At 28.8% G+C, this 25,442-nt stretch overlaps 1 protein-coding gene and 2 long non-coding RNA genes across 3 annotated transcripts; 1 reads left to right on the top strand and 2 right to left on the bottom strand.

Moving 5' to 3' along the window:
- Positions 1-316: 316 nt before the first annotated feature.
- LOC112765287 (uncharacterized) lies at positions 317-2,228 on the bottom strand. The gene is made up of 3 exons (XM_025811200.2): positions 2,067-2,228; positions 1,735-1,928; positions 317-1,379 (listed from the first exon to the last, which is right to left on the bottom strand). The coding sequence occupies exons 1-3, from the start codon at positions 2,209-2,211 to the stop codon at positions 1,206-1,208; spliced, it is 513 nt and encodes a 170-aa protein (XP_025666985.1). The 5' UTR covers positions 2,212-2,228; the 3' UTR covers positions 317-1,205.
- Positions 1,192-2,349, top strand: LOC112765288 (uncharacterized). Its single transcript, XR_011875524.1, has 2 exons — positions 1,192-1,330; positions 1,532-2,349. It is a non-coding gene; the product is annotated as an uncharacterized lncRNA (long non-coding RNA).
- A 2,043-nt stretch (positions 2,350-4,392) lies between these two features.
- LOC112765570 (uncharacterized) lies at positions 4,393-5,866 on the bottom strand. Its single transcript, XR_003183830.2, has 5 exons — positions 5,762-5,866; positions 5,497-5,643; positions 5,244-5,375; positions 4,966-5,148; positions 4,393-4,580 (listed from the first exon to the last, which is right to left on the bottom strand). It is a non-coding gene; the product is annotated as an uncharacterized lncRNA (long non-coding RNA).
- Positions 5,867-25,442: the final 19,576 nt, after the last annotated feature.

The raw sequence follows: 25,442 nt of genomic DNA, 5'->3' as shown, positions 1-25,442 counted from the left end.
TTCTATAATGTTATTGATCTACAAGATGATGAAGATGGTAATTGAAAATGTTCTAAGTTATATTTTAAATTATATTTTATGTTTGAATATAAACTTAAAAATGTTTAATTATATATTTTGGACAATGTTTTGTTTTAGACAATATTAGTTTTATTATTCTATTTTAAAAACTTGGTTTTATATATTTATAATTATCAATATTTTAATGTTTGTGAATTTATAAATTATAATTTTTTATATCTTTAGAAATTATAAATTTATTAAAATGGTTGTAAAATTATATATTGTTTAATATTTAATAATTTATAAAAAAAAATTTTGCGAACTTTTCTGCTTGCTTGCTTTTTTGAAATTTCTGTACATTTATTGCAGCCACTGATCTGACGCTTTGATTTGTTGGCATACATTGTGACTGTGAGCCGAACCACACTGCTTAGTCAATTCGCAGAGCAAAAGAGTGTGCTCGTTGGTCTCTTCCTCCTGCAAACAGATTGGGCAGACACTATTAATCAATTTTTTTTTCTCTTACCGGTATGATACTGTGCGCGACCTTTCCGAGAAACATTTTGATTTTTTGTGGTGCCTTCATATTCCAAATCTCTTCCCATAGATCCTCTAATACGGAGTTTGATGAGGGGTTGTTGTTGTGGATTCTTTCATCTTCTTTTTTTTCGCTACATAGTACCTTGTTTTGGTTGTGAATTCTCTATCCTTCCTGAAGGGACACAATAACATGTCCTCCTCTGAGATCCTATTTACTAAAGTCTAAATTATTTTTTCTACCACAACCGGGGGGAAACTCCTTTGGATTTTCGCTCTATCCCAATCTCTAGAGGATGTGAGTAATTCTTCTACTTTTTGATTGTCAGTGCTTCCTCTATTAAGTGGCTTGTTGATTCCATAGATCTTCCCAAACTTTCACTCCACTTTCTTTGCCTATGCTCCATTTTCCTTTACATTTTAAAAGCTCCCTCCCTTGTAATAAGCTGTTCTATAACCATGTGTCCTTTTGGTTTTTTGGCACTTCCCAAAAATCACAATCTGAAAAATATAGGGCTTTGAACACTTGTACCTATATAAGCCCCCACCATCCATGAAAACACAAGCAGTATCACAGCGGCAACCTCAAAAACCAGGATTAGATGCTGCAGAGGTTTCTATTTTCAAGCTGACACGTGACCAACTGAACAAGTTGAAAGCAAAGTCTAAGGAAGATGGAAACACTGTGAGTTACAGCTCTTGTGAGATGTTAGCTGGTCCTGCGTGTGTGCAAAGCAAGGGGACTTCCAATGGATCAAGAAACAAAGTTGTATATTGCGACGGATGGAAGGTGTGCAAAATCTTATGCCTTCATTATTGCCCTTTTCAAGTTTTATACTCTGTAAACATAAATTGAACTCTTAGAGACAAGTGTATTAATTATTAGTTCAATCTTGTTTCTTGCACAAATTTGTTTCATAATTGACAGCAAAATCTAATGCCCACTTGATTTGGCTAATATTGTGACATAATCCATGGGAGGCCAATTCAGAGAGGTGAAACAATTAAACAAATGAGTTTTGGTAAGTACAATGAAGTATATAACACATTGATTCAACCCACATCACTCAAATTGAAGTACAAAAAGGTGCTCCTCTTAAGGCAACCAAAGCATTAAACATAATCTGGAGTTTTGAATAGTTACACTCAGAGCAGCTTAACATGGAAGGACATCAATATCAAGGTCATGCTTACGCAAAATCTAGAGCTCCAAGGTAACAATGATGCTGTGGTGCTTGCAGAGCTGCGATGGTGGCGATCAACATCTGATGAACCCCCACTAGCTCCTCTACCACTATGTGCTCTCTTTACTGAGGCATGAGATAGTTCTTGCTTTTCTTCATCTTTACTGTGAAACATCATTGTCTCTTTTATGCTCCCATAGTTTTCTGCAGTTTTGAACAGAATAAGCAATTCAGTATTAACAAAAACGAATGTGGGGTATCCACAATTTCAGGAATCCTTCACTTCATGATGCACTTATTTGATATAATATTCAAAAATCAAAACAGAACAGAACAAATTACCAAAAGGTTGCTGTGTTTGCACTATGGTGGTTGAAGAGTTTAGACCTTTCTTTTCTGCAGTGAAACTTGTATGCAAACCTGAGTTTGATATGGCTTGGCTGTATGAGACAAAAAGGAACAGTGTAATAAGAAATTTTATCCTCATCTTTGGGGCTATATAGGGAATAAAGTTCTTTGTATAGATTTGGAACTTGTTAGTTGTTTCTAACTTCCTATATATGGAGAATGGTATGGAATATAGTGGATTTGGGTGATTGTTTATAGATTCTTTGATCTAAGAGAATTGAAATGTGTTTGAGGGTAGAGAGTTTATATAATATATGATCTACACTCTTTGTTTTCCTTTTGACGAAAAAAAGAAGGTATATTTAACACTAGTGAGTCTATCAACTCAAAGCATATTCTTAGGCTCAATAAGTGTTTAGAACTAATTCCCTTATGTGATTAGTATCAAGCTCAATCATCATTGCCATAAAATATATAGGCTCTAGTTTCATGAAAAGGGCACAGAGTAAAATCATGATAAGCACTATAAAAGAAAAAAGATGATGTGTGTGGATAGTGCAGATTTTGGATTTTGCTTGGAGGAGAAGCTGAATGAGGCATCAATGCAACATGGAGCCTCTGACCCTGTCCCTGTCTGCATCAGATTCTTGTTCTACCTTGCTTGTACATAAATCTAAGGTGGGGTAAACACATGAGAATGCATTTTATTTTACTTGGTGCTCTCTGAGTGAGAAATTTTCCTCAAATCAACCAACAAATGGAATATGCAAAAAACCACCAGGAGTTGCAAGCTATGTTCATTTTTTCACTCACTTTAAGCTATGTTATAAATATTTCAATCACAAATATGGTTCATAATAAAGTGTTATAGCGTAGTTTGAGCTATATAGTCGACCAAACCTAGTGATACTACTTATGACTCGAACATAATCAATTGAAAACACGGAAAATCCTTTCGAGTTGTAAAAGCAAATTAAATAAATTTACCCTCCTTAGGCTCTATTAGAGTATTAGGTGGAAGCTTCCTTTTTAGTTTCCAAATTTGAAGGTAACTAACATGTGATATGTTATTCTTTCACAACAATTGGAAGACAGCATAAAAGTAATAGAAATACTCTTAGTGGATGGAAGAATATAGAATAAAGTTATGCTCATATTCAGTCTTGTTGATTAAGTTAGCTTTAACTTTCTCTAATTTTTTCTGGCTTGATTCAGGAAGCAAGATTCTGATCATAACTTAATAACAGGATCAACTTCATAAAAGCTAACATCTGCTGCAAAAACCAATAGAAAGGATGCACATAGAACTAGATTATGATGACATAATCTTCAGAACTAGTCTTTTTCTTTACTCATATTAATTTATAATAAAGAAAAAGAAAATTATCTTAAATGCTGGCTTAATTTATAATACTGACAAAGAAAATGTAACTGCGTGTAAGCATGCTTTTCAATTTTCCATTACTGATCAGTTTATGCAATTTCCTTTTAATAGTTTACACCAGAGACCAGACATCTTTCTACCTTAAGAAAGTTTTGCAATTATCAATTCAATTTTAATAATGATTAATATTCTTCATTCTTTCTAATATAATTATTATTGATTTATATTCTACACTCGGCTCTTAAATAAAACTAACTGAATTATGTAAATGTATCAAACTTGTTGAGAGTTGTATTGTAATAATTAGAGAATAAATAAAGTCAATGGGAAAATAAAAGTGTATATATATTGAGTTTAATTTTCATGCACATTTTATACAGTCATGCAATTACAATTACAACTATTCTCTTTGATGACTATTCACACGGTTAATGTAAAAAGTAGTTATTTTTTACACTGACAGTACATCAAAATTAAATTCATATATATATAAAGGATTTTTTTTGGTGAAGAGTGAAATTTGGTGAATAGTGAAGATTGCAATTAAATTTTTAAGAGGAATAACAGAAGAAGAAGTAGAACAAATAATTGAAAAATCACAATTCAAATAAGAATAATTTATATATTGATCGAATGATCAGAATATAATATATAGACCATGAAGAAGCTCAATTTTTTGATTTTTTTAAAGTTGACCATTCGCAACTAGTAAAACTGGTCGATATTCAGTTTTCGGGTCATTTATCTCATCGAAACAACACAGAACTCTAGTGTCTGTCAATTGATATTATGAAAGAGAAAAATTTGAAGCACTTCCAGTCCAAAACCACCATTCACAAATTGAAAATTATTAATAGAGCAAGTTAATGATAGAATCCCTTTAATATGTTCAAGACAACCGACCTTTTCTGACTAACAAACATAAATTCCGTAAAGTCTGAAAACAGTGCTCATCAACTGTGAGTTATGTCTATCATTGTGCTAATACACATTGCACTATTTCATGAGTATTAAAATTATATAACAGCATCAGAGTTTTCCTTCGTGAAGAAACCATAAACACACAACTAGAACATGAACCTAAACTCAGATTCCACAACTTAGGCCTGAGATGTACCAGCTTCCTGGATAATACATTGAAAGAGAATCTCAACATGTTACATTAACTCCAATACAAATAATCAATGAGAAAATACTAACCACATGAAATATAAGGAGAAAATATTTAAATACAATATTTAATCAAAATTATGAAATACTTGATGCCAATTATAAAAAAATATATACAAGGAACATGAAACTAAAATCAAATGAGATATCTTGACGAAAAAAAAAAAATAGAAATAATTATGAATCACAATCTAAGAACCTTATGATAAAGTAATCACAAAGCAAAACCACATTATCAAAGTAAAAATGCATCCACACACACAACAACAAAGTCATTACTAAAATAAACAAATTAAAATGTCAAGACACACCCTAAATATGGACAAATGATGATGGTACCTGCTTAGTAGCCATCTCACAGAACTTGACATCGATGGTACGATCTATTTTTTCCCATACTTTGCCATAAAAGGTTTTAGATGCATTATCACGAGAGCGTGCAGTAAAAATAATGTAATACATATAGCCAGCAACAGCTTGGCTATTAACCGTGTCAATCTTATCAAACTCAAAAGTCGCCCTCTACATAGTAATAACAACAATAAAAATAATCATTAGTGAATGAGATTATAGACATAAATAAAACTCAATAAAGCAAAAACCATCATAGACACAACATTTTGGTCATTCTAGAATTTCAAGCATCGCTTAGCCAAATCGGTCACAAGTTGCTTACGCTCCTCATTATACATCCTATAGGGTCCAATTCCGCCAGGTATTAAACCTCCATACTCCGGAACTTTGAATCCCTATAAACAACATTAAAAAAAAAAAAAAACTAAAGAGTTAAATTATGAGATTATATTAAAAAGCATAAAACAGAACACAAAGAAAAAAAAAAAATAAAGCGTGTGGTGAATTTAAAAGCACCTGACTGCTTAAGGACTGTCTATAATAATCATAAAGTTGTGCTTCAGAAATTTCCATCATAGATTCAGCGATTACAACCGTTTTAGAAGCACCATCGCTACCTCTTTTATCTCCGACAGAAGCCATATCTCTCTCTTAACTGTCAACCTGATTTCAGAATCAATCAATAAATAACAAAGAAACAGGAGAGAAGCACACGGAGTTTCAATTCGGTGATGCACAAAATCACACATGTGAATCGGAGAAGAGAAGGCGGAGGACTTACGAGAATCACCAGAACGTATGATATGTGCAAAGAGGTCGACGATTCTGATTCTGGTGAATTGGGCACCCTCAACATTCTGAATCTGCTTGTTGGGTTTATGTTCATGATTTTTACTACTACGTAGATGTTCTTGTAGGCTTATACTAAAATTTATTTAATAAAAAAAAAATATTATTTGATATATTTAAGCTCATATATTTTTTTTATTTATGCAAATAATACATAAAATTACATAACAAAAAAATTCAAAAAATAATTAGATTAATTAAAAAAAATACAATATACAATAAATTAATATCTTAATTTTTATGAGAAAATATACGTGCATATTTATTTGTAAAATTCTAAAACTTTAGTTTATATTTCTAACATTCATCATTTCATATATATAAACTATATCTTTGATTTTGTATCAAATAAAATTTAAATATTATTTATATTAAATTTTTATTCAACTATAAACAAAAAAAACTAAATTAAAACGACGTATATGTTCTTAATTATTAATTTAAAAAAAATAACGTATATTATTTATTGTGAAAACTTAAAATCTCTTTTTAATATTGATTTATATTCTACACTTTTTTTTTTTTTACCGAAGATATGAAGACTCGAACCTACAACTTCTTAATTGAGTATGGAGAAACTATGCCATTTGAGTTATTGTTTGTTAGCATTTATATTCTACACTTGACTCTTAAATGAAGTTAACCTATGAAGCACGGACACTTCTTTGAGTTATCGTGTCCGTGTGTCAGACACATTTCGGACACGATACTCGTCCGACACGCGTGTCTGCTGTGTCCAACCGTGTCTTAATAAAAAAATAAAAAAATCACGTCTGGACACACCTAAATACCATCACGTGTCCACGTGTCCAGTCTTATTCTTAACATATATTCTTAAAATAAATTTAGATATAGTATATATTATTATTTATCAAAACAAAAAATATTTAAAATACTTGATATAATAAAAATAAGACATTAAAAATAATTAAAAATTTTAATTTATATTTTAATATCAATAAAATATCAAAATATCATTATAATTTATCTAAAAAATACTTTATATTTTATATATATGCGTGTCACCGTGTCATGTAAAATTTTAAAATTCGCGTATCGATGTATCCCGTGTCGTGTCATGTCTCGTGTCCGTGTCAGTGTCCGTGCATCATAGAAGTTAACTAAATATCAAATGATGTATATAAAAATGTATCACATTTGTTGAGAGTTGTAATGTAATAAATAGAAAATAAATAGAGTCAAGGGATATATATATATATATATATATATATATATATATTAAGGGATTTTTTTGGTGAAAAGTAAATTTTGATAAACATTGAAAATTGCAATTAAATTTTAATTTAAAAAGAAATGTGTATTCTATAAGATTTTTTTATTTTTATTAATATTTTTTATTGTGAAACAAGCAATCTTTATTCTATACTCAATTTTACTTTTCACGAAAGCATTAAATTAAAATTTTTAAATATTGACAAAATATAAATAATACTTATGGCTTTGATGTATAACCAACTAGCAACTAGTCACTGGATTATTCTAACTATTGAAGTAACACTCACTAGTCCGCTTAAGCAAGTGTCGGGGGTTCGAATCCCGTCTTGTGCATGCAGCAACCCATTGGCCAGCGGCAAACCCTTAAATGGAGCTCAGTACCGCGACGGATTAGTTCTTGACTTGTCGGGTTGGGGGATACCGTGGGAAACAAAAAAAAAAAACTATTGAAGTAACACTAATTATCTCTACATCACAATTTAATATTTTTCAAGTAATAATGTAGTATCCAAAATTAGGTGTAGAAATTAACAAACAATAGCAATAAATATATTTTTATTTTTCCTCCATAAAAGACTTGATAATTGAAACTTAATTGGTAGGCTTAATATTCTATTAATCCTAATAGTTTTACCAAATAAAACGACATATATATTCTTAATTATTAATTTTATAAAATTAACGTATATTATTTATTGTGAAAACTTAAAAAAACTCTTTTTAATATTGATTTATATTCTACACTTGACTCTTAAATAAAATAAAGAGCATATCGAATTATATATATAAAAAAGGTATAATATTTGTTGAGAGTTGTAATGTAATAATTAGAGAATAAACAGAGTTAAGTTATATATATAAAAAAAAATTAGCAAAAAATAAAATATGGTAAATAGTGAAGATTGCAATTAAAATTTGAAAGGGAGTGTATATTATATTTGATGTTTTTATTTTTGTAATATTTTTATTTTAAAACAAACAATCTTTATTCTTTACTCAACTCCACTTCTCAACGTAGCATTAAATTAAATTCTTCAAACATTGGGAAAATATAAATAATACATTATGGATTTTGTTTATATTCTGACTCCAAATATAAAGTCAAGTCCAATAAAGATAAAAAATCCAATCTAAAGAGGTAGCCTACATCCTCTATTCGACCTCTCTAAAAAGGTTGGATACCGACAAAGAAACACAATTCTACTTGCTTAACACAAGTAATTACCTCTGAATATCTCTCCGTTACATCTAGTAGAGAGATCTTAATAGATTCCCAAAATAAAGGAAGCAATTATCCGTCAATAAAGATAGAACTACTCCAACAAAAGTGATTACTGACTCTACTATAAATATACTACACTCCTCAGGTATAATCTACATTCTAATCTACTAAGAACCTGCCTAAGCCCTTACTAACTTAAACATTAGAGTCTCTTACAGGTACCACCCCCACATTCTCATGAGACGGCATGTCAACACCAAACAAGTCAGGCGCTGCCCCTCAAAAGGACTTGGACCTAATGTCCAGACCCAAATCAACGTTTTAGGTAACCTTTAGAATAGATTTAATGTATAACCAACTAATAACTGGAATTCTAACTATTGAAGTAACACAACTTACCTCTAGATCTCAATTTAACATTTTCTAAGTAATAATGTAATATCTAAAATTAGGTGTAAAAATTAACAACAATAGTAATAAATATACTTTTATTTTTCCTCCATAGAATTGAGACTTAATTAGTAAGTATAATATTCTCTTAATTTTAATAATTTTACCAAATAATCATAAATTTTTATAGTTTAAAAAATAATTATCCAAATTTTTTTTTAATATCAGACATTTTAAATTCTAAATTTTAAAATACACAAAATAACTTTTAATATTTACTACAATTAAACTATATAGACCCCACCAATTTAATACATTTAATAAACAATATAGTCCCGTCGTGCTCGTCCTCCGCCGCCACTTCTCCCTCCCCCTCCCCCTCCCCCTCCCCCTCCTTTCTTTGAAGCACTGTGTAGCTTACTCACATTTTTCTCATTCACTTCTTCATTCAAACTTCTTTTGCCTTCATCATCTATGCTTCTATTTAGTTTCCCTATCATATCAATAACATAAGTAATAACTATTCATTATTGAAAAGTGTTCTGTAATTACAATGTTCAAAATAAACTTATACATGTTTGTATCTATACTCTAACAAATTATCAAGTTACAATGAACAATGCATATGAAATTATCAATTATCAACATGCCGATTTCAAGTTTATTTTGAACAATATTTTAGTGGATAATAATAATAATAATAATAATAATAATAATAATAATAATGATAATAATAATAAAAAGATGCTAAAGAAATTTGTATACCAAGTTTTTGTGCTTGTTGCCCATTGGTATAGGTTAGGAGTGTGTCCCTCGAAGCAGATGAGATTGAAATAATGATGAATAGGAATGTTGATATTGATAATAGAAAACTAATGTGACATTCATATCTTTTAGGAACTATTTAGATAAAGACACTTAAAACGTATTTTTTTTTAAAATATTTTTAAATAATTAAAATTTAATACATATAATTAATTAAATTATATTATTTTTATCAAAATTAGATCAAATATTTAGCCAAAAATTGATAAACTATATTTTAAACTGGTCTAAATTAATATTTTTTTATAAAAAATAATTATAATATTTCTATTATAAAAAATAAATAAAATATTTTTTTATATATATATTTTAAAAATTCTAAATTCTAACCTTTTTTTTCTGTGTCATTATAGGGTTATAATTTAAGACTTTTAAAATTAAAAAAAATATATAATAAAAATATTTTAGTCATTTTCTATAATAAGGTTATTGTAGTCATTTTTTATAAAAATATATTAATTTAAATCAGTTCAAGATTTGGTTTATCGATTTTTTGACCAAATTAATTTGTCTGATCTAATTTTGACAAAAATAATATAATTTAATCAATTATATGTATTAAATTTTAGTTAATAACAAATATCTTTAAAAAAAGATATTTTAATCATCTTTATCGGAGTATCCCTATCTTTTATGGTTTGATATATGAGAAATTAAAGAAACAGTTATTGCTTTCTATCTCTTTCTCCTCTCCTCTATTATTTGCTTTGACAATAATGTCTAAAGCCTTGCAATTGCAAAGTCTTAGAGTTGAATAGGCTTTTGGTATTGTTCCTTTTTTTTTTTTTCATTTGAATAGAAAAATTATATATATATATTTGTAAATGTGATTTTTTTAGAAACAATAACAGAGAATTAAGGGAAAAAAAAGATACATCTGAATTATGCAAAAATGATACAAATATGTCCAAGATCTTTATAGATAATAAACAAATAAAATAATAAATAATTATTATCCTATAATTTATAATAGTATCGTGATAATAAATATACAGACACGTAGTTGTGTCTCTATTCTGTCCTAAGAAAGTTACCGAATCAGCCACCTTTGAGTTTTGTAAACTTGAAGTAATACTCTTTGTAATCTTAGATGTGTTGTATAAGTGATGCATTTTCAAAATCTTGAAGGTGTTTGTGGAGAGATGTAAGTACTTGGAGGAAAGCAAGTGTGTTGGTATTTGCATCAACACTTGTAAGTTTCCAACTCAGGTTAGTGATAGATACTTGAACGTTCTCACCCACATTTTGTTTTTCACATTAATCTTACAAGATAGAGTTATTATGCCGCACTCTTTCAAGGATCATATGGGAGTTCCATTACTTATGGAACCCAATTTTGGTGATTACAGCTGTCAGGTAAGTATTGTATAATCTCTGCTGGATCTCCATTTTATGAGATAAATTTCTTACCATGTCCAAATAAATTTGCAGTTCAAATTCGGAGTTCTTGCTTCACCCCATGAGGACGATAGTGTCTTGAAGGAGCCTTGCTTGGAAATATGTCCGAATGCAGCAAAACGAAGAATAGTTGCCTGAAATATAGATGTAACTACGTGCCCGAAGACATAACTTCTGGTCAGGGGCTTTCAGAGCATTGATGTACATGGCTTGAAAATAATAGTAATACCATGCACATTATATTGCCCCAACTTGTCTTTGAACAAGGAACTGAGGTTATGGATATTCTTGCTTCATAGTTGTAAATTACTTTTTAAGTACATATACAAAATTTAACAAACATTTTTATTTGTGTATTCTTAACAAGTAATCTTGGCGAAACGCTTTTTACATTTAAGAAAAACAGGTTAAAACACAGAGACCGAGTACAAATTTTATCTCATATAAGTCGAACTGTCATAGTTTGTATGTCTCAATTGCTCAACAACGAAAGTATGAAACCTTGATAGCATAAATCGCCTATACCTAAATTATTTACGTCCGCACATGTATCACAATTTATCAATATGTGACGTTCAATCATTTTGAAGTCTAAAACAAATGCTTCCAATAATGGTGACAAAGTCTCAGACTTATGATGCAGCAACCTCAACCTCATTTCCAATTTTCTAAACCCAATCATGATTCAATGAGTTCAAGTGACATTAACTCTGAACAAGTTAAAAACATGCAATATAATGAAAAAAAGGAATGTATCTGAAGGATTACTATGTGTTCATAACACGCAGCGGAAGAAAATAAAGTAATCCTTAAAGATCTATTTTGTGCTTAAACTTTATTCCAATAATATACAATGTATAGATCAGATCTAAATACCTGTGTACACTAGTAAAAATCACCTTCTCCTTCGATGGTACGAAGGCGCTATGCGTATCCACACCGAGACTAACCTTTGCTGTCAACTCCTTGATCAATGAATATCTGATCTAAATTGAGAAACTTCTTGCAACTCTTTGCACGCCATAAAATTCTTCTCCAAGAATCAGGCTCACATACATTTATGTGTATAGAGGTAACGGAATAAAACTCTTGCTATTCTCATCTCTTTCACATTCCTCTACTCTTGGCATACATATATATAGTATGAGATTTGTTACTGATTTTAAATTTGATTCTCAATTCAAATTTAAATCATATCTTGTTATTTTAAACTTGAATCTTTTAAATTTATGAATCATATCATAACTCAATTTGAAACAGAATCAGTTAGGATCTCATCCAAATTTAGAATTCAAGTTTAGAAATAGAATAACTAATTATTCTCAAATCTCATATAATATTCTCAATTATCATACTATTATTATATTCTTGGTGCTAGCAAAAAATATAATAATATTCCATTTGAATTAATATAATTATTTATTTGATCAAATCAAATTAATAATTAAATAATTCTACAGCAAAGATTAGAACATTCGTTAGTGTGTGACCCCATAGGTTCAATACTAAGCGGGTAGTAAATTAGTCATACTAAATTTACTAATCAAGATTGGCGTCTAGCAACACTCCTCAACAACCCGATAGTATGAAGTAATATATTTTTACTAAGAACCTTAGAAGAACAAAGTATAATTCCTTCCATCTTTCCAACTCTTGGTTAACCCTTAGAGTATGGTTTAATTGTCAAACTCTAACTTATTACCATTATTATAATGAACTGTGAATGACCTAAAAAACTCATTTCTTCATTCATTCAATCCCCTTAACCAAGGTTTTATTCATTTCAGTCATTATAATCATAGAGCTCAAACTCTTTACTGAGAGTTGACAGATTCCTTATTGACTAATCATTAATTCTACAAGTATTTAAATCATACCCAATATCCATTCAACTAGCACCCTAAGGTATTAGGTGTCCGGAATCAAAGTATAATAAATACATTGTTAATTACTATGACAGTCGCAGGTCAAAGGAAACTCTATTACTATGTTCATCTTGAGAATATCCTATTGACAAATACGCGGTAATTATAACCATTAGGAATTCTCAGAGTGAGTCAGTTCAATGGTCATATCTCTATATGCACCATCTATATATATAATTTAATAAATGAGATCTATTAATCTTCATCCAATGAAGACCATTATATATATATTGATCTTTCCGAATTATTAATGTCCTTTTTAATAATCCTATGACCAAGAACAATTTAGATTAAATTATAAAAGGTTTATCTCTCAATATTATGATCACTATCATAATGATAAATCTCTAAATTTAATCAAGGACGTTATTATATTAACATTTTAATATAATAACAATAACAAATTATTTGACACATGATTGATTGGATTGTGGTCATACTCCTTATTCCCAACAATCTCCCACTTGCACGAGAGCCAATCATGATAGATTGGATCTTGGGCATACTATTATCACAATAATCTCCCACTTGCACTAGAGCCAATCAATCATGTGTATAATTTTTTAACGCACATTTGTATTTATCAAAACTCTTTTGACCTTAAATACCTTAACTCTTGAGCACATGTGCTTGACCTTTTGTAAAATATGTCTATTGCATAATTATCACGTTTTCTTAAAATATGAAATCTCCCACTACAATAGTGCATAATTTTATTTTAAGGACAATCCTTATTGAACATGAAAAAAAAAATCTAAGTAACCATTAGATCTTTCTTTATAGAATTGTATCATTATACAAATAGGCTACTTTTTAAAACAGTTAGTTTGACGATCAAACCTTTTATACTTTCAGGAGAAAGTATATCCTCTATTGAGTGGTATACAATTCTAATAAAAGTAATTGTACTCCTACTCTTTCTTTAAGATGGAATCTCTTTTCTAAAAAGGAGTTTAACCTCTTATCACAGATATTTTGTCATAAGAAGAGTGATAAAAATAATCTCATTATTTCTTTAGGGTAACCAATAAATCTCATTTATTGGACCTAATATCAATTGGATGTTAGAGATTTTACTTTAAGCTCTTATAATAAAAATACTCAATATCTTTATTATTGGTCAAACCAACCCTTAAAAGCAATTTTGATTCGCATCCTCAATACTCATCTTGGATTTTTCAAAAAAGACCACAAACCTTAATTATATTAGGGCCAATTATAAATTGTTTGTAACAAAATAAATCTCCAAAAAATGCTTGCAAGAACAATTCTCGCAAAAGCCATTTGCCTAATGGCATTTCAACTTCTAAAGTTGTTTAATTCAAAATATATTACCCAATACTCCCACTAGTTCAAATAAAATCTTTGATAGTCATACTAACTTGCTTTGGGCATCATACATCTTCTCAAGATGTTTAATAATAAATAGTAAATTGTCTTTGAAATTGGAACTCATGGTTGTCAAAACAACCTATATTGCAGTAAAGCAATATTCCAAATTCTTCACAACTTCTAACTATTCTATAACCAATTTTATTAGACAATATTATTTCAATATGATTATCATGTCCATGATAACCTTTTCATACATAAGAACAATTCTCAATGTATATAGCCAATTTATTACTTTCAAAGTATGCCATACGAAAGATGGACATATTTAAAAAATTTAAAATATAAAAGTAAATCAAGAAATCTATATTTCTGACAAAATTATTTAGAATCACGAATGAGTATCTTGGTTGTCAAGTTGTTACTCACATCTATTCCAAATAAACATGATTAAATTGCATCCAATACAATTATAATCCCAAATAATTATCTGGTTGTCAAACAATTATTTAACTGAATTATATTTTATATTCTTAGGTTGTCTAGGTTCAAGTATAAAATTAATTCTCCTTATACATTATCATATGCATAAATAAATTCTATCTTTGAGTACAAGTCTCCTGGTTGTCAGGTTGCTCCTTGTAAACAAGAGATAAATTTATTTTTTGTAATTTCCTAATTTTTAGGATTTATCTCTATTGTTAGAGAATTTGTACCAGTATTCATGGATTAAATTTTATACTCCCAGGTTGTCTAGGTAAAAATATAAAATTAAATCCTTAATACATCAAATGTATATACTGATTAGTATCTTGAAAATAAAACTCCTAGTTGTCAGGCCGCTCTTTATAATCAATAAAATTAGAAAAAATTAATTTCCAAAATTATAGTGTTCAAAACACATCAATCAAATCAAAATTTAATTTTTCATGTACTAACGTTTAGCCTTAAAAAAATTATCAAATCAAATTTGACTTTTATATATACACTTATATATATAAGGAACAAACAAAAGATATTTTGCATCTTATTCCTTTTATTGTGATCAAAATCACACTAAAATTTAATAAATAAATAAAATCAAACAAAATATTTGATTATAAATATAACTTTTATATTAAAAGAATGATAATTTAATCACAATTAAGTAATTAAAATAAATTAACTATTAATTTATTAGAAAACCATCTCAATGGAAATAATTGCATCGCATGCTTAAAAAATAATTTGAATTAATCCTATTAATTCACAATCTTTAAGAAGATAGGAATAAAATTTAAATACAAAAAGCCAAAGCTCTGATACCACTGAAGGATTACTATGTGTTCATAACATGCAGCGGAAGAAAATAAAGTAATCCTTAAAGATCTATTTTGTGCTTAAACTTTATTCCAATAATATACAATGTATAGATCAGATCTAAATACCTGTGTACGCTAGTAAAAATCACTTTCTCCTTCGATGGTACGAAGGCGCTATGCGTATCCACACTGAGACTAACCTTTGCTGTCAACTCCTTGACCAATGGATATCTGATCTAAATTGAGAAACCTCTTGCAACTCTTTGCACGCCATAAAATTCTTCTCCAAGAATCAGGCTCACATACATTTATGTGTATAGAGGTAACGGAATAAAACTCTTGTTATTCTCATCTCTTTCACATTCCTCTACTCTTGGCATACATATATATAGTATGAGATTTGTTACTGATTTTAAATTTGATTCTCAATTCAAATTTAAATCATATCTTGTTATTTTAAACTTGAATCTTTCAAATTTATGAATCATATCATAACTCAATTTGAAACAGAATCAGTTAGGATCTCATCCAAATTTAGAATTCAAGTTTCGAAATAGAATAACTAATTATTCTCAAATCTCATATAATATTCTCAATTATCATACTATTATTATATTCTTGGTGCTAGCAAAAAATATAATAATATTCCATTTGAATTAATATAATTATTTATTTGATCAAATCAAATTAATAATTAAATAATTCTACAGCAAAGATTAGAACACTCGTTAGTGTGTGACCCCATAGGTTCAATACTAAGCGGGTAGTAAATTAGTCATACTAAATTTACTAATCAAGATTGGCGTCTAGCAACACTCCTCAACGACCCGATAGTATGAAGTAATATATTTTTACTAAGAACCTTAGAAGAACAAAGTATAATTCCTTCCATCTTTCCAACTCTTGGTTAACCCTTAGAGTATGGTTTAATTGTCAAACTCTAACTTATTACCATTATTATAATGAACTGTGAATGACCTAAAAAACTCATTTCTTCATTCATTCAATCCCCTTGTCCAAGGTTTTATTCATTTCAGTCATTATAATCATAGAGCTCAAACTCTTTACTGAGAGTTGACAGATTCCTTATTGACTAATCATTAATTCTACAAGTATTTAAATCATACCCAATATCCATTCAACTAGCACCCTAAGGTATTAGGTGTCCGGAATCAAAGTATAATAAATACATTGTTAATTACTATGACAGTCGCAGGTCAAAGGAAACTCTATTACTATGTTCATCTTGAGAATATCCTATTGACAAATATGCGGTAATTATAACCATTAGGAATTCTCAGAGTGAGTCAATTCAATGGTCATATCTCTATATGCACCATCTATATATATAATTTAATAAATGAGATCTATTAATCTTCATCCAATGAAGACCATTATATATATATTGATCTTTCCGAATTATTAATGTCCTTTTTAATAATCCTATAACCAAGAACAATTTAGATTAAATTATAAAAGGTTTATCTCTCAATATTATGATCACTATCATAATGATAAATCTCTAAATTTAATCAAAGACGTTATTATATTAATATTTTAATATAATAACAATAACAAATTATTTGACACATGATTGATTGGATTGTGGTCATACTCCTTATTCTCAACAGTATCCTACAAATTCAATTTATAATCTCCAAGGGAATTGAAGGAAGATTCTAACCTATTGCCACCCGAAGGAACATCGGTCTCAAGAAAGAATATATATGTAACAAATCGCATGCCTTAGAATGTATTCCTCTTTCCCTTGACTCCTCACTTTGCCCATGACCAAAACAAAAGGACTGAGGGGCGTCAGCAGAAAATGTTGTTTGTATAGAAGCTCAAGCAGTAAAGGTTGTTACTTTAAGATTTCTTAGGTCTCTTTGAAGTGCCTTCTCTCTTATCAGCCTCCGCAGATTTCTTCTTGTCCTTCCTTTCTCTCTTCTTCAATGCAGTCATGTGGGCCTTTAATATAGTTGCATAAGAAGCTTGAAAGCGCTGATGATCCTTTGTTCCAACCTTTACAATTAATTACCAGAAATTTGGAATATCAGAAGTGGAAACAACATATATGCAAATTAAAAAGTTGATATAAAAAGGATGAAGAAAAGATAACTACTAAGTGACATCAACTTCAAAGATGTTTTATCAAAAAGTTAGACTTCTAACTGCAACTCATCATCACTTAGATTTATACTCCTGTTTTGGTTCTAATGCTATTCCCACAGATCATGTTATGGTCATCAACTCGTCATCCATGCTTCGAGCTAAATATTTGAACTACTATTAGATAGTATTCCCAGAGTGTATGAAACTCAGTCACTGAATTTTTACAGAGCACCGTGTTTCTCATTAATAAATCTGAATACTTGAATCAAAGAACTCCATCAATCACCCACCAAATTCATTCCTCTGGACATCTACATCATGGAAACTCTTCTGAGGGCTGAGGTCGTGAGGTAATTCATTTAAGTGAAGTGCCAATAATGGCAATAAGATAGCATGAGAGAACAACATTCGAAATAATAAAAAAAAAAGACTAACAATAGAAGAAAAATGTTTTGCAATCTAAAACTCAACAGAAAAACATTCCACACAAGCAAGAAATAATGCAATAAATAAAACAAGTTTCACAGCTAAGATGTTCCACCATAATCACATCTCCGGTTCATTTTCCCAGTCCAATAGAAAAACAAAGACGAGGTCATCTTTAAAAGAAGAAAAATTATAGGTAGACAATGAAAATATTAAATAATGTGAACAATAGATATATATGGGATGTCACTAGGTGTATAGATAATTATTTTAATATTAAAATTTAGATGGTTAATTTAGAGGTATAGTGTGTTTTTATTTGATTGATAGTTGTTCATGTTATTCAAAATTGTCATTGTTTACCTAGCACTTCCTTTAAAAGAAATACAATGAAGACTGAAAGGAGATAGAATCTATGCAACACTTATTTCTTTTGTGTGAGGTTACATGGCAGGTGTGGTGCACTTGGTTGAGGTATTTTCGTACAGATTGGGCTGTTCCTGGTACCATTAAAGAACTGTTTAAAAGTTGGACGGGAATGCACAGTAGAAAACAAGAGCAGAGGGAGTGGCTGACTGGGTTTTTTGCAGTAATCTGGAACATCTGGTGGGAACGGAACGATAGAATATTCAGGAATAAAGAAGCAGGTGTGGAGGAAATACAAAGCAGGACGATTTTGAGCTACCAAGAATGGATGCCAAGATAAGTGATAACTCTTGTGTAGGCATACTTCTTTTATTTTCTAGTTTGTATGCTCCATGTTATTGTGTTGAGCTCCCTTTGTTTCAAAAAAAAAAATGAAGATTGAAAGGAGGTCTTTGACATATTGAGAACAAAATTTCTCCCTCAACTCTAAATGAAAAACGCTGACATATCAGATTTAGAAATGAACAGGAGTCTAGTTGTCTCTAAATTTAAATTGGTTACGGATTTATTTGTCCTTATTCTTTAAACAATATATTTTTTAAATTTTTTTTATTATTATATTAATTTTTTAATATTTTATTGAATATATAGTATAATAAATACAAACTAATTAATAAATTATTCAAATTTAAAAATATGATTTATTATGACACTAAATAAATAATTTTCAAATATAATTTTTAAATATATAAATAATAAATATTAAAATACGGTTAATACATTAATAATAATAATAATCCTATGATATAATATTAATATTATGATCTAGATAATTTTTATAATAAAATAAAAACTAATAAACATATTATTTGATATATAGTAAAAAATTTTTGAGTAATAACAAATTTAATTTTTTCTCTCTTTAAACTAAATTAATAATTCTATTTTATATCTTACACTAAAATACACTATGAATAAACTACTAATACTAAATGAAATATATATATATATATATATATATATATATATATATATATATATATATTATGAAGATCATTTATAACTCAACAAACTCAAAATATCAATAATATTATTAATTTATTAATTTAGTTTAAAGATATAAAAAATTAAATTTATTATTACTCAAAAAAATTTTACTATATATCAAATAATGTGTTCATCAAATAATATGTTCATGAGTTTTTATTTTATTATGAAAATTATCTAGATCATAATACTAATAAATCATAGGGTTATTGTTATTAATGGGAAATAGATCGTCTCCATTTTTTTTAACATTTGAGAGAATAAAGTGTAATCTCTCACTTTTAATTCTATAAGTGGGACCAAAATTAAATAGGAGAGAGAGAGCAATGAAGGGTGAGATCCTACACTGGACACCATCCAGTTTTTTTTTCCACTGGAGAGGATCCACTCCCGTTATTAATGTATTAACTGAATTTTAGTATTTATTATTTATATATATTTAAAAATTATATTTGAGAATTATTCATAATAAATAATATTTTTAAATTTAAATAGTTTATTAATTAGTTTATACTTATTATACTATATATTCAAGAATTTATTGAAAAAAGAATATTAATATAATGAATAAAAAATTTTTAAAAATATATTGTTTAAAGAATAAAGACAAATAAATTTCTAACCAATTTGAATTTAGAAACAATTAAGCTTTTGTCTATTTCTGAACCTGACAAATCAACATTTTTTATTTAGAGTTAAGGAAAAAACACTCACAAAGACGCATTGTGTTATAGAAACAAAGAATAGGAATTAAAATAGATTGTTTTTATTATGAATGATCGTATTATCATTTTGAGAAATAGACAGATCAAATTGATAGTTCACTCTTGACTTTATATTAAATCTATGTTTATTTTAGGTGGTGTAAGGTGTGGATGATGGTTTCGTGAGTGAGATAGGAGGAATTCAAACACTAATAAACTAAGATTCTAATGAAACAGAACCTAGGGTTCTATGATTTTTTTTTTTTGTCAGATGTTTATTGTTTCGTACTTTTTGGTCATATTTTATGGGCCTTTTTTTTGTCCTTGATTATTTGTCAATTTTATATGTTTTTCGTCATGATCATTTTTATTTTTTTATGGGTTGAGATGAGCGTGTGAAAAACTAAATAACTTTACTGGGCCATTAAAATGCAAAACAAAGACACGTATTTCAAAACTGCGTTTTTGGGTAAGCTTCTTGGGCCGTATGTGGAGTCAGCGAGTTCCAGATTTTACCTGCGTATCACTCTATATGCTTTATACAGGGATGCATGGGTCGGGTGAAATTGGGTTTGATGTGATCCAGACTCGACTCGAAGTATATACCGAGTCTATTTATTAGACCCAAATCCGGCCTTAAATCCGATAAAACGTATACACTTTTGGGTCACGATTACACCGGGTTAAAACCGGGTAAAAACCATCCCGTTAACATTACTTTCTAAATATGTGAAAATATCCAAATTTCCAAGACTCCAACTAATGGTAAAATTTACTTAGAAAAATATAACAAGAACCAACCATTTCCTAAAATTAAAGTATAACCACAATCAATACTAATATTCTCTAATAACACCAAATATTTAAATCAATACAAATAACACAATATTATGCATTAGTCTAAAGTTTTATGCATTTTAAACATAAAACATTAACTTATAGTCTTATAATGACTAATAACACAAAATATTAAGGTTTACAATACTTAAATTCCACATAAGAATAGTCATCATCCATTACTAATAACACGAAATAATGATCGGGTCTATTTTTGAGACCCTTATTCGACCCTAAATCCAGTGAAATCACACCAAATTAGTCCCTAAAAGGTTCGGAGCCGGGCCGGGTCTTAGGACTCGGCCGGGCCATGAACACTCCTAGTTTTATAGAAGATAAGATTCTAACAAAAAAAAAGAAGACAAGTAAATATTTACTTCATTATTTTTGGTCGTTTGGATCAACCTTCTCACCGTGCTTACCATGATCCTCATTACTACTACCTTATTCTTGACCAAAATAAATAAATAAATAAGGAAGAAACTTCAAACATATTAGGACAAGTACGTTAAGTGAAACCTCACATGCAAGTGATTTGGATGCAGATCCTAAAGCATAAGAGCTGAACAAACCCTGTTAGCAGAACAGTAATCATACAATTTTATTTCGCTGAAGTTCTAATATTAATAAATGAAATCGACAAAAAAGGACACCGTGCATATTCATCAGAAAGTTTGCATACTTAACTGAATACACGGGATCGGGAAATCCTTTGTGGGGTAGACTCTCACTCTTTTGGCTTAGATATTATTTAAATCAAAATTTATTCGGAAAAAAGTTAGGAGCCTACGACCACAGTAAACAAAAATAAAAACAATTACAGAAACATGAACTTTTTGTGGAAGAAAGATGGAATATATTTGTGAACTGATTTTTCCAAAACATTTTGTTATTTTGTGAAAAATCGACTAATATAAGTTAAGCCAGCCTGATATATCAATATTTATTTGTTGACTGATGGAGAATTAGCATATTTATGGGGTTAATTAGTCAGCTCCACAGTAATAAACTTGAATGTTGGAAGGGCGTCGGTGCCAATGTGCCATGGCTCTCCTTAAAAAGCAAAGGGAAAATACGAACAACTAAAGTTTTTGTTTCGGTACAGTGGAGGGACCACGACATGGCACTAGTGCTCATTAGATTGGAGGCATGAAATTAGCATGCATTGCCCCATAAATCTCAACGATTCAGTTCACTCCTCACGTTATTTTATATTTTATCTTTTTAATTTGACATGACATCTATATAGTTAATAGTGCAGCGATATCGCCATAGCAAACAAACAAATATATAGATATGATGTGATCTTTCCAATAGATATGGACGTGTGCCGGTATGAAGACATTTAAAAATGCATGTTCTGGAGTGACCGTGATATCTCTCAATAACCCATGAGGTACGGCTAAATATATATTAGGATAAAGTATATTTTTTGTTTTTGAAATTTGAAAAAAATTTTAAAAATATTTTTAAATTTTATTTTATTTTAATTTTGTCCAAAAAATTTTTATTTTCATCAAATATATCTCATAACAACTAATTTTTTATAAAAATTAAGATCGATTCAATAACAATTTCATAAGAACAACTCCTTAATACAAGTAAATCAAGCATAATTTTTATGTATTTTTGTTAAATTGGTCTTAAATTTTTTGAAAATTTATTTGTCGATGATATATTTGATGCAAATCGAAAACTTTTAAAACAAATAAATTAAAAATTGAGAATTATTAAATAATTTAATTTTTTATTAAATAATTATTTAATAATTTTTATATTAACTTTATATGAAAATAATTATACTTAAATTTTTATCATTTATTCATATTTTTAGTGATTATTTTTGTTATTAATCTAAATTTCGGTACTATTTTAGTGGTTTAGTCGAAATTAAAAGACTGAAATCCAACACAAATTTCTTTGGTAGCAACGCGTGGCTTCCATTCCTCCGTGATATACGTAAGGCCATATATGTCTGCCACTTATAGTTAATCTTGTATTACAACTTTCGGGTGGAAAATTAAATTAAGGAAAAGTCTAAGGCAGCAGATTTATTAAAATCTAGCCAGTATTTTGCCAACAAAAGAAAAATAAGTGATTCTTTACTATTAGATAAAATCTCACATCATTAAATATACTATTGATGACTAATTGATGGCTACAACTCACAAAATCTGCTGCCCTAACACTCCTCTTAAATTAAATCAAAGTGAGCTTTGTCGTTTACATTTGAGATAAGTGAGGAATAAGATCCTAAAGATGTTAGTCAATATCATCATTTAAAAAATCAATGAAAATTCTGATGCCGCGATTGACGCCCTTCAATTCCACTACTTTTCTCGTTATTCTTTGTCAACCCATAAACCTATACTTCGTTCTCATTCTCTTTCGGCGCCAAGTTTACTAGTTAGAAAAGATGCACTTAATATGAGATGTTGCATTAGTCAATGAATTTCATTTTATCATATTAAGTAGCGCAAGGTTAGGTAAAAATGTTACCCTGTGAATGATAAAGCTACATGCAGCCATCAATTGCTTGAACTAATAAATATGAAGAAAATCATGTATAAATATCTTAGTTTATTTAGACTTGAATAACATGATGCCATTAATGCATAGGATGAGAAAGAGTAAAAGTATAGGGATCCAAGTTAGTTCGTGGAACCAGTGAATGCATAACGGAAAGCGAAAAGAATAGACAAGAAAAGGTAACTTCCCCACATGTGCACTAAGGAAGTATATTTAAGAAAGTGAAAATTAACTTCTTTTTTTTCTTCTCACGGTTCAAGTTGAAGTTATGACTCGTCTCATCCACAAAAGGGCCAATAATCAGAGGTGTGTTTGGTTTTACGTTTGAGTCACACAAAGTCACAAAGTATATATATTTAATTTTTGTTTGTTTTTTTTTTTTTAAACGGAAATATAATTTTATATTCTAACTTTTATTTATCTGAAGCAACAAATTATAATTTTTATATTTAATAGCTACGGTTGAAGAAATAATTGAACTTTTTTTTTTTGTCATCTTTGTTCTTTATTCTAATATGTAAGAAAAGACATAAAAAATCATCATTAGAATCTTTATATTTGAATTTTGAAAAAAGGATAAATAGGTCCCTGACCTTTTGTCCCGCGGATATTTTTGTCCTTAACCATTGAAAAATACTTTTAAGTTCCTGGCCTTCACCAAATTTGGACGGATCAGTCCCTCTGTCCAAATGCCTCCGTCAGGGACTGATCCGTCCAAATGCCTCCGTCAGGGGCTGATCCGTCCAAGTTTTGTGAAGGTCAGTGACTTAAAAGTATTTTTTAATGGTCAGAGACGAAAATGTCCGAGGGACAAAAGGTCAGGGACCTATTTATCATTTTCTCTTGAATTTTTTTATAGCTATACTTTATAAGTAAATATTTTAATTTTTGAGTAAAGTATTATTTTTGTCTCTAATGTTTGGAGTAAATTCTATTTGTGTCCCTAACGTTTAAATCGTCCTATTTGTATCCCTAACATTTATAAAAGTTATTCAATGTTATCTTGCCGTCAATTATACTAATAGATCAGATTGTATTTTTCAATTATTCTCACTTGTATGTATTCATTCTCAATTAGGTCTCATTTGAATATGCTCGATTTTAATATTGTACTCATTATTTGTGTTCAAGTTCAATTATGTACCTGAAAATTGAATTATGTAAATATTGGAGGGATTAGTTTCAACTTTTGATGAGCTATTATCCAGAGTGGATCATCGGTTCTTTTTCAGATATTTGTATTCTAATTTTAAGAAGAGATTTTCAGAACTCCAACTAAAGCTCATGACCAGGACAACATTGAATCACTTTTACAAACGTTAGGGATTCAAATAGGATGATTTAAACGTTAGGGACACAAATAGGACTTACCCCAAATGTTGGGGACAAAAACGATACTTTACTATTAATTTTTTTATAATATCATTTTTAGTAATTTAATTTTTAATTATTTTTATTAATATAAATTTTTTTATGAATTTTTTTTGGCTTTGTATAATTTTTATTATAAATTTTTAAATTAGAGTATATTTTGTTTATTATTATTAATTTTTTATAATATAAATTATTGATTTCATTAAAAAGATTAAATTAAATAAAAAAAGTACTAAACAATTATGACCAAAAGAGTATTAAATTTCAACACATAAATTTAAGTTTTTCTCAAAAAAATTATAGCTAAAAGAATGTTGAGAAGAAAAAAAAGAGATACAGATCTCAGTAATATAAATTTATATTCTTTTTAGTAGTTTTTATTTAGACACAATTTAAATAATATAATTCAAACAACATTCATTTTACTATAATTTATTTTTATACAAAAAAAATACAAATCATGTTACCTTGCTTTTCATCAAAATTAACTTTGGAAAATGAGTTTGATGCAAACTATCCATTACAAACTTTAATCCAAACACATACTAGGTAGCAGATATCACACTTAACACATCTACTGATCATCATT

This window comes from Arachis hypogaea, chromosome 17 (assembly GCF_003086295.3).
Source record: "Arachis hypogaea cultivar Tifrunner chromosome 17, arahy.Tifrunner.gnm2.J5K5, whole genome shotgun sequence".
Lineage (NCBI taxonomy): Eukaryota > Viridiplantae > Streptophyta > Magnoliopsida > Fabales > Fabaceae > Arachis > Arachis hypogaea.
The sequence above is the reverse complement of the archived record's forward strand: the minus strand, read 5'-3'. Positions and strand labels throughout refer to the sequence as shown.

Bases quoted from the DNA above. Each gene is read 5' to 3' on its own strand.
- LOC112765287 (XM_025811200.2), bottom strand. From the start codon at position 2,211: ATGAGGATAAAATTTCTTATTACACTGTTCCTTTTTGTCTCATACAGC. The intron at 1,929-2,066 runs GTAATTTGTTCT...TCAAAACTGCAG, and splicing joins GCAAACACAGCAACCTTTTG to AAAACTATGGGAGCATAAAA. The intron at 1,380-1,734 runs GTAAGCATGACC...TTATGTTTACAG, and splicing joins CTTGGAGCTCTAGATTTTGC to AGTATAAAACTTGAAAAGGG.